The sequence below is a fragment of the Sminthopsis crassicaudata genome, chromosome 3, assembly GCF_048593235.1.
Source record: "Sminthopsis crassicaudata isolate SCR6 chromosome 3, ASM4859323v1, whole genome shotgun sequence".
Classification (NCBI taxonomy): Eukaryota; Metazoa; Chordata; class Mammalia; order Dasyuromorphia; family Dasyuridae; genus Sminthopsis; species Sminthopsis crassicaudata.
The window spans coordinates 568,784,296-568,801,044 of NC_133619.1; the positions used below are offsets into that span (position 1 = coordinate 568,784,296).

The window sequence follows — 16,749 nt, forward strand, 5'->3', positions numbered from 1 at the left end:
GTGGATTTATATCATGTAATAGTCTGAATAGGTTTACAATCCAATGAAATATGTAAAGATAGACTGCACCAGCATCCCCATCACTTGTTCATCATGATTATCTGTATCATTTGGAATAATTAATATGTAGAATTTAGAAAAAGTCACTAGCCCTGAAATTTTCTCCAGGCTTGTTCCTACTTGTCATTAGTATACTTCGGAGATATAGAAATGTGGGTAATCTTAAAAAGGACATCATTTAGTTATATAGATGACACTTTCTATTTGCCTTGACTATAGCCTGATTTTATTTTTTGATTCTGTCTTTCTAAGTTCACACTAATTTTATACCTGGTTTGGGTATAACTTTATAAAAAATAATCATTAGTGAAATAGGGTAGCCACCAGTTCCTGATCCTTTGGATCATGAGTAAGTTACTTAACCTCTCCATGTCATAGCCATCTGTGAAAGACTACAAATTAGAAGCTCTTATAGAGTTAATTTCCACTCAGAGTTCCTATATTAATGAAATTTCAAGGATAGACTCAACAACAACAACAAAAAAGTTTTAATGACTTTTCTTCAAATCAACAGGATGAGGCAATTGTTCCAAGAAACAGACATGAGAATGTGGAGTTTGAATTCAATAGGCTTGCTCTAAAATGATGCTTCCTCACTGGTCCAGGTGTTTGCAAAAGAATAACCTGGATCCATCTTTTTTCTCCTCAGCTACTTCATTTATATATATAACCTTTTCCTTGCTCTCCTTCCTCCAACAGACAGAAGGGTGCATGATTTCCTGCAAAATGCTGAGGCAGCAGCTACTACTTCTGGCTCAGGGACCACAATTCAATTGACATGTGCCTTTTTTGTACAAAATGGAACACACCTGTCCTCTCATTTCACTGAGCTCATCTCACTGTGGGCCAACAGCAGCCTGGAGACAACCAACTTCAGTGAACCTAACAGGACCACAGCTCAGATCAATAGATGGGTCTCTAGGTTTGTTGCAGGTAAAACCAAAGCAAAAACAAAAATTCAACCAGCTAAAGTTAATAACAGTCAGCTGCTAAGCGAACCTGTCCAAGGGCAAGGTGTATTTAATGCCTGCTACATGTTAATACTTAACTAAGAAACTGGACTGATTAGCAGCTCTGGATTCGCCCTTCAGTGTCTTGCTACCCAATTCTGTAGCCAAGGTCTGCCATTTTTATTTAGTAATCTTTAGTCATGGATCTGTTTTGTAGATAGGAATGAGGCCATAGGTAAAATTTTAAGATGATATTCCTACAAGTTATTCTTCTGTTTTGCTGTCTAGTCAGAGCCCTAAATCTTAGTCTTTTTTGGTTTAGTACTTCCCTCCTCCCATTCAGATTGACCATCCTCATTTCCTCAGGCATTGGGTTGCTGAGCCTTAGGATTAAGGAGTGCAGGATAATTAAGGAAAGCTAAAAAGTCTGAGGGAAAGAGAAATATGGAAAGTGAATGTGAAACAAAGCATACTACTTTTTTGTTTGCTTTTTCTTTTACATATTTTTCTTTTTGTTTTCACAAATATGAAAATTAAAAGGATTGTACATGTTTAACCTCTATCCCATTGCTTGATGTCTTGAGGAAGGAGGAGGTAAGGGAGGGAAAGAGAAAATTTTGAAACACAAAATCTTATGAAAATGAATGTTGAAAACTACATGTGTTTGGAAAAAATAAAATACTACTGAAAAAAAATTTTAAAGAAAAAAATAAATTCATTTAGGAAAGGGTGGGAGGAAGTCAAAGCCCATATTCCTCAGAGCCAGAAATCATTAAAATAGCCAGTCCAAAGGAAGCAAGAAGCAGGAAAACTTAGATGAGTTTTCTTAAATTGGGGAGCTGGCAAGCAGTTTATTAAAGCTACAACAAAGAGATAGAATACTATTGGGGAAGGAGTACCAAACATCTGTGCCCATTCTCTACAGCTTGCATGAATCAGAGCAAGTCATATGACCTCCCTGAGCTCTAGCCAAAAAATATGGATAATGATACTGGGGGCACACAAGGGATGGCTGTTGGAAGAGTCACGTATAATGATCCACATAAAGCATTTTGCCAGCCTTAAGATTTCAAACATAATAGAGCCTGATCATCTAAGCTAGGGCTTCTCAATCTTTTATGTGTCCAGGATGCCTTTGGCAGTATAATGAAGCCTATGAACTTCTTCTCAAATACATGGTTTAAATATATAAAGGAAATGCTAAATTCTAGCTAGAGGCTAATAAAAAATAAAAGTAGAAATTTATTCCCATTATGTGGACTCTAAGGTAAGCTCTAAGCCAAAGTACTAACAAAAACCAGTTAGAGGAAAAAACTGATACTCTGTCCAGGATGTTCCTAGATAACATTAAATAGTGGCCTTTTGGGGACAATATTCCCTTTTCTTGTCCAATCCAAGGAAAAGGCTCTCAGGGAATTTCAGGCCTGGTAGGAGAGAAGCCCATGATCTAGACATAAAGAATGATATTATAAACAAATTAGAAGAACATAGGATAGTTCATCTCTCAGATCTGTGGAGGAGGAAGGAATTTGTGACCAAAGAACTAGATATCATTATTGATTATAAAATAGATAATTTTGATTATATTAAATTTAAAAGTTTTTATACAAACAAAACTAATGCAGACAATATTAGAAGGGAAGCAATGAACTGGGAAAATATTTTTATATTAAAAAAAAAAGAAAATAGTCTTATAAAATTGCTTAGAGTAGAAATAAGACAACACTCATAGCCAAACACCCTATTTAAATTCAAATCTTCCTAGATCTAAGGTCAGCTCTCTTTTCATTATAACACACTGCCTCTCACTAGTCACCATACTTAATTATGAATATATACTGATTTGTTAGCTTCTTATGAGGCTACAGTCCTTTTTTCATTGATCTCCTATGGAATTGTCCAAAGTCCAAAGACATGTACAACATTTCACTAAACACATTAGGTCTGTTTGCTTTTCATTTCCTATTGCCCGTCCTCCTTATGATTCTCTCTCCGTACAGATGAGAAACCAGAAAATGTCTCCTTGGAAAGGATCCACTCGACCCTTTCTCAGATTGTGCTGGTGAGCACCATGTCCTTCCAAGGCATTTGGCAAAAGAGATTCTCTTTCTCAAACACCCTGCTGTTGTCCTTTACCAGCCCAGAAGGCCTCATTCTCAGAGTGCCCATGATGTACCAAACTGCTGATGTCAATTATGGTGAGTATTTTCCACATATGGATGGCTACATGGCACAATGGAAAGAATACCAAGCCTGGAGTCAGGAAGATCTAAGTAAATTCAACTCCAGCCTCAAACACTTAATAACCATGTACCCGTGAACAAATTATTTAGTTTGTTTTCCTCAGTTTCCTTACCTAGAAAAATGAGTAAAATAATGATACTTACCTCTCAGGGTTGTTGTGAAGTTCAAATAGGATAATAATTATAAAGCAGTTAGCATGGTATCTGGAACATAACAAGTGCTATATAAATGTTAGTTACTATTATAGTAGGAGCAAAATTTCATTTTATTTTTTCAATGAAAAAAATTCATTTTCCCTCCCACTCACTACCCAATTCCATTGGAAAAAAGAAAAGTAAAAATTTTGTTACAAACATGCATAGATAAGCAAGACGAATTCCCAAATTGGTCATGTTGAAAAAATATGTCTTTACTCTGCACCCGGAGTGTATTAGCTTCCTGTCAAGAGATGAGTAACATCGTTTTAATAATACTATTGTATTACAGAATTTATTCTCCTGGGTCTGCTCACTTCACTTGGGATCAGTTCATCCCAGATTTCTCAGGAATTAACCCTGTCCTCATTTCTTATAGCACAATAGTAGAATCACAGAATTTTAAAGGAACTGTTACTTAAGTCCTCTGAAAAATCATGCTTTCTAATATAATTAGGTCTTTAATATTGCACGGAAAGGTTTTTGTTCTTTCTAGACTGAATTCTGTATTTTCTCTTCTTCCCTTCTCAACAAAAGGTGTCTTAAACCTTTTCCTTAAGCTATGGTCAGTTTCTGCCAGGTGTTTCTTAGGCATCTCAAAGTCAACATGTCCACAACAGAAATGATCATATTTTCCTCTAAATTCTATCTTTCTTTAAACTTTCCATTTCTGTTGAAATAATTCTTTTTTTTTTCATCTGAGGAAATTGGGGTTAAGTGACTTGCCCTGGGTCATATAGCTAGGAAGTGTTAAGTGTCTGAGATCACATTTGAACTTGGAGTCATTTAGTTGCCCCATAACCCATTCTTTAATTTTTTAGAATCATATCCTCTTCCCCATTCCATGTTACTTCCTTTCCATATCTGATCCATGGTTAAGTTGTGTCAATTCTATCTCTAAAATTTCTTTTGCATTCACCTCTTAGTTTGCCCTCATATAACCATCACTCTTATCTGGACACTCTCATGCCTCCAATTATCTATTGTAGCATCTTCCTAATTGGTCACAGCATGCTTTCATTTTTTCCCTTCTTCAATCCATCTTTCACCAGCTGTCAAAAAATCATCCTAAAATACAGATCTATGTTAAAAAATCTTCAGTCATTCTCTTTTACTTCCAAGATAAAATACAAACTCTTCCACCTGCCATTTAAGCCCATCTACTATCCAGCTCCGGCCTGACATTATTAAAGCCTTATTCCAGGCGGCAGCTAGGTGGCGCAGTGGATAGGGCATCAGCCTTGAATTCAGGAGGACCCCAGTTCAAATCTGATCTCAGACACTTAACACTTCCTAGCTGTGTGACCCTGGGCAAGTCACTTCACCCCAGCCTCAGGGGGTGAGGTGGGGAAAGCATCCTTATTCCATTATCAGTCTGCTTATATTCTGTCTAGCTGAACTAGAACTGTTCCCCTAAATCAGTGCTCCATGTCACTTTTGTGTGTTCCCACAAAGTGTCTCTCATACTTAGAACCCTTATTTCTACATCTAAAACTCTTCATTTTTTTCAATATTCAGCTCCAATGTCATGTTTCTTCCTATCCTCAATGAAGTTGTCCCTGATTTCCTCAAGTTAGTAACTCTGTCTTTTTCTTTGTCTCTTCCTTTCTCTGTTTCTATCTTGTGTTTCTTTCTGTCTCTTTCCTTTCTTCTTCCTCTTTTCTCTCTCCCTTCTCTTCCTCTTCAATTATATTACTGCTTAAATATATTGTATCCTATTACTAGATCATAAGTTCTTTGAAGACAGGAACTATTTCATTTCTTTTTTATATCTGGCCCCCAACTCAGTGCCTGGTACATATTAGGTGCTTAATACGTGTTTGATAAATAAAACTGAAGAGAGACCATTCACTCTCTTATCCCCTTAGTTTACAGATGAGACAATTAACCCCAAGGACATTCAGTTATTTGCCCACGGCCACAAAACACCTTCCATCAAATCTAGGAGTAGAACACATTTCTTGACTCCCAACCAAATGTTTTTACCTTTCTAATGTGAAGTATTTAAATCAACCCTTATCTTAGCTAGTGAGTTAAATAAAATCACCACCCTATGTAGGAATATTCTAAACACAGGAAAGTAAAAAATAAACCTCTTGTCAACAAAACCAAACACTTTTTAATGAATTTTCCTTCAGGTACATTAGACTATAGGCAATCTTATTTGATAACCTCAAAATTTTCTTTGCTGACAAATCTCATCTCAAAAAAATGTGTCAGCACCTAAACATAAAGTTCAGGACCACAGTTTAAAAATGATTCAGTTGAGGGAACTCAGTGCCTCATGACAAAGAGCAGCAAAAACTATTCTGTTTAGGGGTGGGTCAGATGGACTGCCTCCCAGCCCAGTAGCAGGGATAATGGCAATGACCTTCATTATTCTGTCAATCCAAAAATCATCAGCTGAAGGTTGGCTAAGGATGATCCAAGGGAATCGTTCTGCCCCGTGGCATGCAATATCCTAAGGCTGTCCAGAAGGATGGGAGTCATCTTATCAAACTACTGACCAGTAATGGTTGTGAAAAACCCAGTCAAGTACCATCTGACACTTGAATAAAACATACACCTAACATCTGGTAATTTTATAATTCTAGAAATGATTCACATTTACAAAGATTAAGTTCCCATAGTATTTAGAATCCTGAGTTAGGTGCTGAAAAAGTTATAGAATCCTTACCTTCATGGAGTTCACAATCTCACAGGGTTATAAGACACTGAACACAGACAGCAAAGCTAATGGGCATGGCTATATTGTAGTGGATCGTGCATGCTTAAGTACCTAAGAGAGCAGCCAGACCAACTGTTCTGCCTTATCCAAGGGGAAAAGTTTATTGCCATTTTCTGTTGCTTCACATGCTATATAGTCTGTGAGACCTCCTCAGAGTTCAGAATTTTTCTATTTAGTGTCACTTTCATGCACATTCCCCCAAAAGGCAGACTTGTAAAGCAAAGGGTGAGATCTCACTTTTTTTTCAGGTTTGACATTACCCATTGCACTTTTTTAAAGTGAGGATATTTTTAATAGAATTCCTAGAGCCACAAGACTAAGACAACCCCCATGGACTTCGGTAACTTCACTGCACTTTTAAAAGGACAAGTTTCACTGATAAACTATTTGTCATGATGGAGGGTAAAAGATTCTCCTGATAGTAAATCTTCTCCCAGATGGAAATTCCTAGAGTGAAATCCTAGTGACAGTTTTGGAATTGTAGCACTCTCCGATTCAGCATAGCTGGCAATGATTCATCAGTCACATTGCCAGAGAAGAAGGGAGATGGCTGGAGAGGTTCAGTCCCCCTAGTAAATCATTGCAATGCTGCAATATCTGCTGTCCATTCTACTCCTAAGGACAAACTTGTTCCTCAATATATAAGCAATTATTGTTTCTTGTGATAAGAGGAGTGGACTATGTGCAAATCAATAAAACAATAAACAGTTTTAGAACTATGTTAGACATTGTGCTAAGTGAAGGGAATTTAAAGACAGAGTTTTAATCCAGTCCATGCCTTCCAAGAGCTTACAGTCTAGCTGAGATGGGTAATATATGCCATATTTTATGTATTTAGATAAAAAATAGAGACAAATTAATTCTTGGGAGAAAACACTAGAAATTATATTTGAACTGAACTTTGAAAGAATAAATTATATAATATAATAAATTAAAATACAGAAGGAAAGTAAATAATAATAGCAATTATTATTAACAATTATAATTTAATTTATTATAATTAACATTATACTTAATAACACTTTAACATTTGCAAAGTGCCTTACATGTGTTATCTCCATCAATCAATAGATATTTGTTGAGCACCTACTATGTTCCAGGCACTGTACTAAGCACCAGGGGTATAAAACAGGCAAAACACAGTCCTTGCCCTCAAGGAGCTTACAATCTAATGGGGGAGACAACATTCAAACAAATATATACAAAGCAAACTGTATACAGAATAGGAAATACTTAATAGAGGGAAGGCACAACAATCCCACGAGATAGATGTCTTTTTTTTAATCTGTTTTACAGAAGAGGAAACTGAGTCTGAGAGAGGGTAAGTAACTTGCCAAAGCTAGAAAGTACCTGAGGCAACATTTGAACTCAGGACTTCTTGACTCCGTCTACAGCACTCTTACCTTTATGTCATATATGGAGATGGGTCAGCAAGTGTCTTGTGTGAGGACCGTGTAAGGGCTAGTTTATCTGAACTTTTATGTACATGAAATAAGAAAATGAGAAAAACAGTTTAGGGTTAAATTGTGAAGAGCTTTAAATTTCAGGCAGAGGAGGTTATACTTATATTCAATGCTAGAGGTAATAGCGAACCACTAGAGTTTACAGAGTAAGAGAATGATACAGCCAGATCTGCATTTTAGTAAAAACACTTTTTGGCTTTTGGAAAAAACTAACTCCAGTGGTGGGGATGGACAGTAACCCCAATCCAATGATTCCCTCAGGTCAGTTCCAGGTCACAAATAAGCAACATGTTGGGGTTCTTGAGCTGCCTTATCGAGGAAGCTCATTGAGTCTGTTCCTGGTACTCCCTCGGGACAGAGCAGTTCCTCTGGCCCTTCTGGAGCGGTACCTCACAGCCAGAGCCATTCACATCTGGACGAATAGCCTGAAGAGAACAAAGATGGATGTTTTCCTACCCAGGTAAGCGGCTTTGTTCTAAAAGGGCATGGGTCTATAACAGGTGCTGTCCATCTGAGCAATTTCATGCTTTTTAGGCTTATGTCACTCATTTTCAACTACCCAGGGCACCAACTAAGCCAACATATGGGGAGCAACCCGTATGTTAGAACACTGTGGCAAGAGAGAAGAGCCTTCAAGTTTTTCTTTTGATATTTTCATTGATCACCTTCAGCTTCATATCATCTTATTATACAATAAGCAGCCCCAAAGGTTAATCCTAGAATGGTGGTCTCTCTATTTTTAAAGGAAGCAACCAAACTTATGACCAAATTGTGACTGCCCAAAGAAAAAGTGTAGGAATTTACCTCCCTCCCTTCTTTCCAGAGGGTAGGATGCTGCATTTAATATCAAACTTGGATAATGGATTGCTTAGTTCTGCTGAATCGTTTTATTTCCTCCTTTAAAAGGTGTTTTAAGGCATGGCCCTTTGGGAAAGGGATTTTTAAAATCTGGTTTTTAAAAATTTGCCTAGTTAATGTTTTCAGTTTTTACATATGAATAAATTATGATATATAACTACCAATAAGATGAAAGTTCATTTTGGAAATAGATTTTTAGAGCCGGAAAGGATTTTAGATCACTTAGTCTTTTTCATTTTAAAGATGGAGAAATTGTGAGTCAAGGAACTTACTTGATTTGCCACTAGAATATAGGTTGCTTGACTTTGAGGACAGAGAATGTTTTTCCTTTTGTTTTTTTTGTTTGTTTGTTTGTTTGTTTGGTATCCCTACAATCTAGCACGATATGCTCAATAGCATAGAATGAGCTAACAAGAGCAAGGAGTAGAACCCAAATTTCCAGACTCCCAGAAGTTCAGCCTTTTTCTACCAAGTCATGCAAAGATCTACCAGAAGCCAATGTGAGCCCAACAAAAGTCAGTCAACGAATATTAATTAAGCACCTACTATGTGCTGGACACTTCTGAGTACTGGAAATACAAAGAAGGGCAAAAGACAACAGCTGCTCTCAAGGAGCTCACAAGCTTTTATCTTTTTTTGTATCCCCAGCAATGAGCTCCTGAAACAGAGGAGCTGTCTTAATAATTGCTTCTTAACTGACTGAAGGCCTCCTCTGTTGATTGTGTGCTCATCTCCTTTAGGGGAAAGAAGAATCTTTTGGGGCCTTGGCAGTGATCTCTGGGAAGCTAAAAATAAGACTACAAACTATTGCAAAAAGACACGTAGAGAGTTAAGCCTTAAGGTTGGGCAGAATTGGTACAAAGACTAAGCCTAGTTCTGAAATAAAGCCTTCACCTGCCTCTCAAAGCCAAATATACATGCCACAAAATCAAAGCAAAAACCCAGGCTTTTTGGCAAATCTCTCAAGAGGACCTCCAGAATTTAACATAAGGGAATTTTGCCCTTTAAATAAAGACTGGAAATTAGAGCAATTGGTTAAAAAAAATGCTGATGGCAAAAGCTAAGAGAAAATATCCCCCTAAGTCCAGAATCTTGAATAGTAAGCTTAATACCAAAAAAAATGGCAACCAAGCAGAAGCCATCATTTGGGGAATGGCTAAATAAATCATAGGGAATATAATGGAATATTATTGTACTGTAAGAAATGATGAATACAGAGAAGCATGGATAGATTTATGCCATCTGATACATAGTGAAGTAAGCAGAGATAAGAAAATTTATATACACACAATGACTACCGTAATGTAAGTGAAAAAAATAATCCAAAGCAATCTGGGTGAATAATGTATTAAGATAACAAAAAATAAACAAGGCTCCAAAAAATAGATATAAGCTAACATTCCCATCCTACTCCTTTGCAGAGGTAGGAGATACACAGTTATGAAACATTACACATGTTTTCAAAGTTTTAAAAAATATTAATCAGTTTTGCTGATTTTCTTTGATTTCTTTAAAAATGTTATATGGGATAGCTTGAGGAGGAGGGGACTGAAGGAAAAATAAGTGATAAATAAACAAAAGACATCAATACAATTTATTTTTTAAAAGTAAGTTGAATTTTAAATTGGCAATGGCCATGAGCCTATAACTACTAACATAGAGGAGTGGGGGGGAATGTAAAGTTCCAAAAAGTACACTGATTTGATCCTAATTTGGGGGGCTTCAGCAAAGCTGTCTTCAAGACTCTTCTAATATTTCTAGAGTGATCTTGAAAGATATGAAAGAAAACCTGAGATACTGCTGTCCTGGGCTTAGATCAGCAATCTCTGTATTTAATCTTAATGAGTTACTCTTCAAAACAGCATTTTCCTTAGAGGCCAGGCCCTTTAGCCCAAGAGTAGGAACAAAACAAGCTCATCATTTTTTTTTTAAGCAGAACTGGTCTACTTGTCACACAAAATCACCCAAGTATAAATATTGACTATAAAATGTGGAAGGATAGTTTTATTCAAAGCTCCCTGCCTCAAACTGGCCCTATCCCAGAAATTTGGGAAAAAATGCAAATGTAAATTCAAAATTTCCCTGAATCTAGGGAAAGAAAGAAATGATGACTGTGAGAATTTTGAGAAACTTAGGAAGAGTTGCATCAAGATGTAGAATGAAATAAGCAGAACCAAGAGAACAACACGCACTATTACTGGGATACTGTATATAAATAGAACAGTAAAAGGAATATGAACCCTGATTAATGGAAAAATCACTGGAGATATGAAAGAAAAAACAAAGCATACCTTCTCCTTCATGGAAGAGAGCTGATTGGTGACAGAGAAAGAAATGTTATCATTTTTCTTTGTAACAGGTAGGGGTCAATCTAGGTAAGGGATGCAACATGAAGAATGTGATTAAGAAATGACAGAGTAAGACAAAGGATGACAATTAGACATTTTTTTTTCATTTAGGAAAAAAGTCAACAATGATTCCAGAGGCCTAATAATGAAGCATGCTTTCTACCTCCTGTCAGAGAGAAGTTCTTAGGGTATATATTGAAGCATAATTTTGACCATGACTAATGAAGTGTTTTGCCTGGCCCTGCATATGTCACAAGGGTTTTTGTTTTGTTTTTTCCATGTAGATGGTAGAATAGTGGAAGAAAGAAAAAAAAAAGGATTTTTATTCATTGAAAAAAATTTTAAGTTAAAAAGCACAATATGAAAAGCACTACGAATACAAAGATAAAAAAATGAAAGCTAACCAAAGGGGTGAGATTTATTAAATATAAATATGCAAACAAAATTGGTTATTCATTAATTTATTCATTCAGCAAACATTTATTTTAATATTTACTATGTGTTAGGTACTGAGGGAGATGGAAACATGATCCAAAGATATTTAAAAAGTCTACTTAAGAGTCTGTATGATTAACCTAGAAATCACTATAACACAAAGCAAAATGTGATCAGTGCAGGAAGACAGGTACTAAAGAATTCAGAAGACGACATCCATTTAAATTGACCAGACCTTGTGATGTAAGTAACACTTGTGGTGAGCCCTGAAGGATAGACAGAATCTCAAAAGCTAGAGATTTCAGGCACTATCTAGGGGAAAAGCACAAAGATGTGGAGGTAAGAAAGAACAAGAGAATGACAAATAATTGTGTCTGGCTAGAATATAAAATGAACTCATGTAAAAAAGACGGTAAAGGTCTTGGACGGCCTTGAATGCCAAGCTACAGTGCTTGTTTGGTAGGCTATTTGGGATATGAAACCTGAATATTCTTACATAAAAGATATACTTTGTTTTAGGTTCAGGATCCAAAATCACTTCAACCTGAAAGATGTTTTAAGTTCTTTGGGGATCACAGACCTGTTTGATCCATTCAAAGCTAACTTGAAAGGAATTTCAGGTAAGAAATATTCTTTCTTCTCTCACTCCTGGGTTCTGAATCAGTTTCAGAATATTTTGATTTGGGGTTAGTACAGCAGAACTTTCTAAGTTTAACAGATACTGCGTAACTGGAATAAATTTTGTCCTGTGGATTGTCATAACTTACTGATAATAAATATACTGCCTATCCCATGCAAAAAATGTGCTTTATTTGAGGGGTTAAATATAACTACCTATCTTCACCCTCCTCCTGAAAAGATTTTTGGAGGTTGCTTCCTTTTTTAGGCTAAGGGCCTTAGGTACCACTCTAATTCACTGGTGATGTCATTCAACAGAAGCACTTGTAAAACAATGAATCATTTTTTTATTCTTTCCCCCTGATATTACTCAGTGCTTACAGTCTTTGTTCCTGTCACTTCTCCCCTCCCTGCCTTCTTCAATCCCCTAACAATGCTGTAAGCTTGAAACTTTCTTTTCTCTAACATTCTCTCATAAAAATAATCAATTCTTGTAGCCTTTCCCTAAAAGATTCTGTTTCCCAACTAAATAAGTGGATTTCATTACCCATCTACATCACCATAACTTAATAGATTTTGTCATTTGGCGTGGCCACCTTCTTTGCCAGGCTCAAGATGGCAATGGACTACCAAGATCCAGTCAACTAGAACCATAATTCCTCTCTTGTAAATCTGATGACCACACTAATTCTCACTTTTAAGCAGCCTAGTTGTTCAGTGCACGTCCAACTATTCAAGACCACTTTTGGGGTTTTCTCCACAAAGATATTATAGTGGTTTGCCATTTCCTTCTCCAACTCATTTTAAGATGAGGAAACTGAGGTTAAACAGAGTTATATGACTAGCCCAGGATCACACAGCTACCAAGTGTCTGAGACCAGATAAGGAGTCTCACTGACTTCAGGCCTGGTATTTTATCCACTGTCATTCATTTTTCCCCTTTAAGAAGTCTTAAAAACAAAATTAAAAAAAAATAATAATAACACCGGAAGGGGCTAATTCATATATTAAAATCAATCTACCTCATTTTACAGATGAAGAATTTAAGAAGGTAAGTAACAATTTAGGCAACTCAGTTAGTGGTGGAGTCAAGGATATAAATTTAGCTTCTTGTTTCCTCTGGAGAATATATTTTCTATGGAATGAAGTCACAAATTATATGCTATTTCCCTGGTCTTGATGCTAAACTTTCTCAGTGAAATTTAGATTACTTGAATATCCAAGAGATCTCTGAAACTTGGAAAACAGGTCTTCAAGTAATTCAAAGAGAAAAAAAATGTAATACTCCCCGAGGATACTTTACGTAATCTGCATGGATGTATTGCTTTTAAACTTAAGAATAGTCTTTAAAATCCTGAACTCATTACCCAAGGTATTCAAAAGTAATAGACAATTGTAGAGAATATAGGGAAAAGACTGGACATAACACCCAGTATAATACTTGGCACAGTATAAGTTGTTTAATATTGTTGACTGACCAACCTATCTAATCCGTGGTTTGGATTAGTTTCATTTTTTTTTTCCTGGTGTGGCAGTATCAGTCTGACAAAACAAAGAAAAAGGAGAAGAAAAGGAAAAAATGGCAAGGCTAGAATCAGACAAGGGAAGAGAAATTTCTCATTTGTAAAATCAAGGGGTTGAACAAGATCATATTAGGTTCCTTCTAAATCTAGGATATTAAAAGTCTCTGACTCCTAGGTTAAATTAATGACATGCAAATGACATGAAAGGTCAGACAGTAACAATTTATTCCAAGTCAAAAATTTCTGTTTAAATGTTCTCATTAAGCTCAGCTACTTATGGCACCTGGGACCACCCAATCATATTCTGTTAGCAGAATGCAAGTTCCCTGAAGGCAGAGGATGCCTCACTTTTATACTTGTTTTCCAAACACCTCTTGTACAATGTCAAAGTTTTGGAGACCCATACTAGGATATTTTAATCTAAAATTTTAATCTGGGATTTATTAGTTAAGTACTTAAGAAATGCTTAATAATTTGAGATTGGTCATTCTCTGTATTTATTGAACAGTCACAGTAGATAAGGATTCGAACCTTTCATTTCTGACTTTTTTCTCCCCAGCCTTTAATTCTAACAAAGGGCTTTCATAAAATATAAGGCTATATGACCAGTGGGGCACCATTTTAACAAGTTTTTTTTAGGCCCTATAATAATTCTTTTTTTTTTCCCCTTCCTGAGGCTGGGGTTAAGTGACTTGCCCAGGGTCACACAGCTAGGAAGTGTTAAGTGTCTGAGATCACATTTGAACTCGGATCCTCCTGAATTCAAGGTGCTCTATCCACTGTGCCACCTGGCTGCCCCCCTATAATACTTCTTAATAAAATCTACTTCCCTAATTCTTTTTTGATGTCCCATCTTGGCATATAGGTAATCCATCAATAGGATTCAACTTTGTGTCCCCAAAAAGCAGTTAGTTTCCTTGGGTCCAGAATCCTCTGCACTCCCCCTATGATATACCTGCCCTCTCACATGGCCAGGATTTCATGGAAAACCGGTGGCCCTAAATAATCAGGGCCTGCATGGTTATGAAAAATAGTCAGACTCAATTCTTTGGGGTTTGGTCCTGTAGGAGATTGTTCCTCTTCATTTTCACTGTCACCCCAACATGCCCTTACAGCTCAGGTACCCTGGGAGAGGCCCTGGTTGTGGGGCACAGGAGCTCAGGTCCCAGATGTCTTAGTTTCAAACAAGTGCCAGTCCCAACTGCAAGCTGCCCCTGCCTCCCTAATGCTCTCCAGCATTGCCTGAGGGAAGCAGCTGAGGTTGTTAAAGCAGCAGCAGGTGTGGGGGACAGACCCATGATAGCAAGGCCCCTTGGGGACTAATCCAACCACCATCTCAGCTCGAGAAGCTGTCATCCCAAGGCCCATTGTTCCTACGGAGACATGAGAATGCAGCAGGTGCATCTTGGAGCTCGGAAGGCGTTCACCCTTTTTAAGAAAACAAAACCTTCTGGCTCCTCACATACCCCGAGTTTTCAAATAATTCCCTATGACTGTGGTTTCCCAATGCTTTTAGATTATGCATCATTCTATGGGGCAAAAGACCTTGGAGACTACTTGTTGCTTACCACCACCTACAAAAACAGGGAATGGTTAAGAACAAGTCCTGATGTTCTACCTTTTTAACATCTCTCATATACTCCCCCTTCCTCCCCCGAGATTGCCATCCTCCATTGCCTCTCACCTGGACTATTAATCTCACTTTCTCAGGTTTCTCCCCAGCTGAATCAACTGTCAACTGGATCTTCCATATCACCCTCCTAATTCAATAAACTCCCTGTTGTTTCCAGGACCAAAAATAAATTTGATTTTAAGGCCTTTAATAATTTGGCTCCTTTTTTCTTTTCCAGGTTTCTTAAATCTTAGAGCCTCCCATATAGTATATCATCAAGTGACACTTGTCTCCTTGTCATTTCTTTCATACAACATTGTAGCTTCCAATTTCAAATATTTTCTTTCTCCTCCTCTCTTCTTCCCAACTTCCTTGGCTTCCTTTGGGTCCCAGATAAAGTCTCACCTTTTGTAGGAAATCTTTTCCAATCTTTCATCTTAATGTCTTTCCCCTGAGATTACCTTTAATTTATCTGGTATATATCTTGTTTGTACATAGTTGTTTGCCTCTTTTCTTCCCCACTAGACTGTGAACTACTTCAGAGCGGAGACTGGTTTTATTTTCCTTGTATCTCCAGAGCTCAGTATAGTGTCTGGCATGTAACAGGTGCTTAATAAATGTTATTTGACTTGACTTCTAACCACATAACAGTTTCTCTGGTTTGTTGAGGAAGTTAGCAACACTAAACAACTCTGATAACTTTTGAAATGGGCAATGATATGAAAGGAAACTACTATGATCTGCCTTTAGACCACCATGTTTTATGTTTTCTTAGCAGTTCATCTCAATGTCATGGCCTGGCTGGTCCATGATTCCTTTCAGGGAATAAGTATCAAGGGAAAAACAGGAAGAATAAACTAAAGGCTAATCTTAGCAATTGCTTAAAACACACACATATCTTTGAAAAATTTTAAAATAATTTAAGGACTTTGAAAGATAAAAGTACATGCAATTTTATATTTATCCTATTCCTTCAGATAGGTGAAAATTACATGAAAGACTGTATGGACCCAGAATCCTAGTGTTAACAATCTTGTGTTTACAGGTTATTTCATTTCAATATACATTATACAACAACAGATGACATGGTTGGAGACTTCTATTGACAAAGGAAAAAAGAAGTATTGAAACAATTAACTGGAGAAGAGCCAGTAGAGACAAGTTCTCTATATTGCTCAGTTAGAACCAACTCCAATATAAGAACAGGAATCCAGAATAAATTGTGTAGGTGAAATAAGGCTACTTATAGATCAAATTGAGTCAAAAGGAATATTAAAAATGTAACGAGGGGGCGTTTTATATTTGTTTTATTATAGTGGAAGGTGGAAAGAAGGCATATAAGAGAACTTGAGAGAAGTGTGGAAGGGGAGAGGGAAAATTCCATCATTTTGCTTCAGCAATGATGCAGCTTTATGTGTCTAGATAGGTGTAACAAAAGAGTGCCTCCAAGAGAAGTAATCTGGCTTTAGGTCCCCATTCTGGTGCTCCTCAGCTTTGTAACTTTGAGGAATAGTAGAAAAAATTGTAAGGTCTGAATAAAAAGGAATTCCTTTCAAATTTTAGCTCAGCCACAGATTATGATTTTAGATGAGTCGATTCATTTCTCTGGGTTTGATTTCTTTATATGTAAAATAAAAGGATTAGATGAAATCATCATTAAACTTCTCTGATCCTCAGTTTCTTCATCTGTAAGTAAAATAGGAATAATAAAATTTG

The 16,749-nt window shown here is 36.8% G+C and overlaps 1 protein-coding gene across 1 annotated transcript in view; it reads left to right on the top strand.

Moving 5' to 3' along the window:
- The window catches only part of SERPINE3 (serpin family E member 3), a 35,394-nt gene that overhangs the window by 2,408 nt on the left and 16,237 nt on the right, over positions 1-16,749 (top strand). The window contains 4 exon segments of the mRNA XM_074302458.1: positions 760-993; positions 3,011-3,208; positions 7,901-8,099; positions 11,800-11,900. Coding sequence (XP_074158559.1) covers positions 760-993; positions 3,011-3,208; positions 7,901-8,099; positions 11,800-11,900 — 732 coding nt within the window.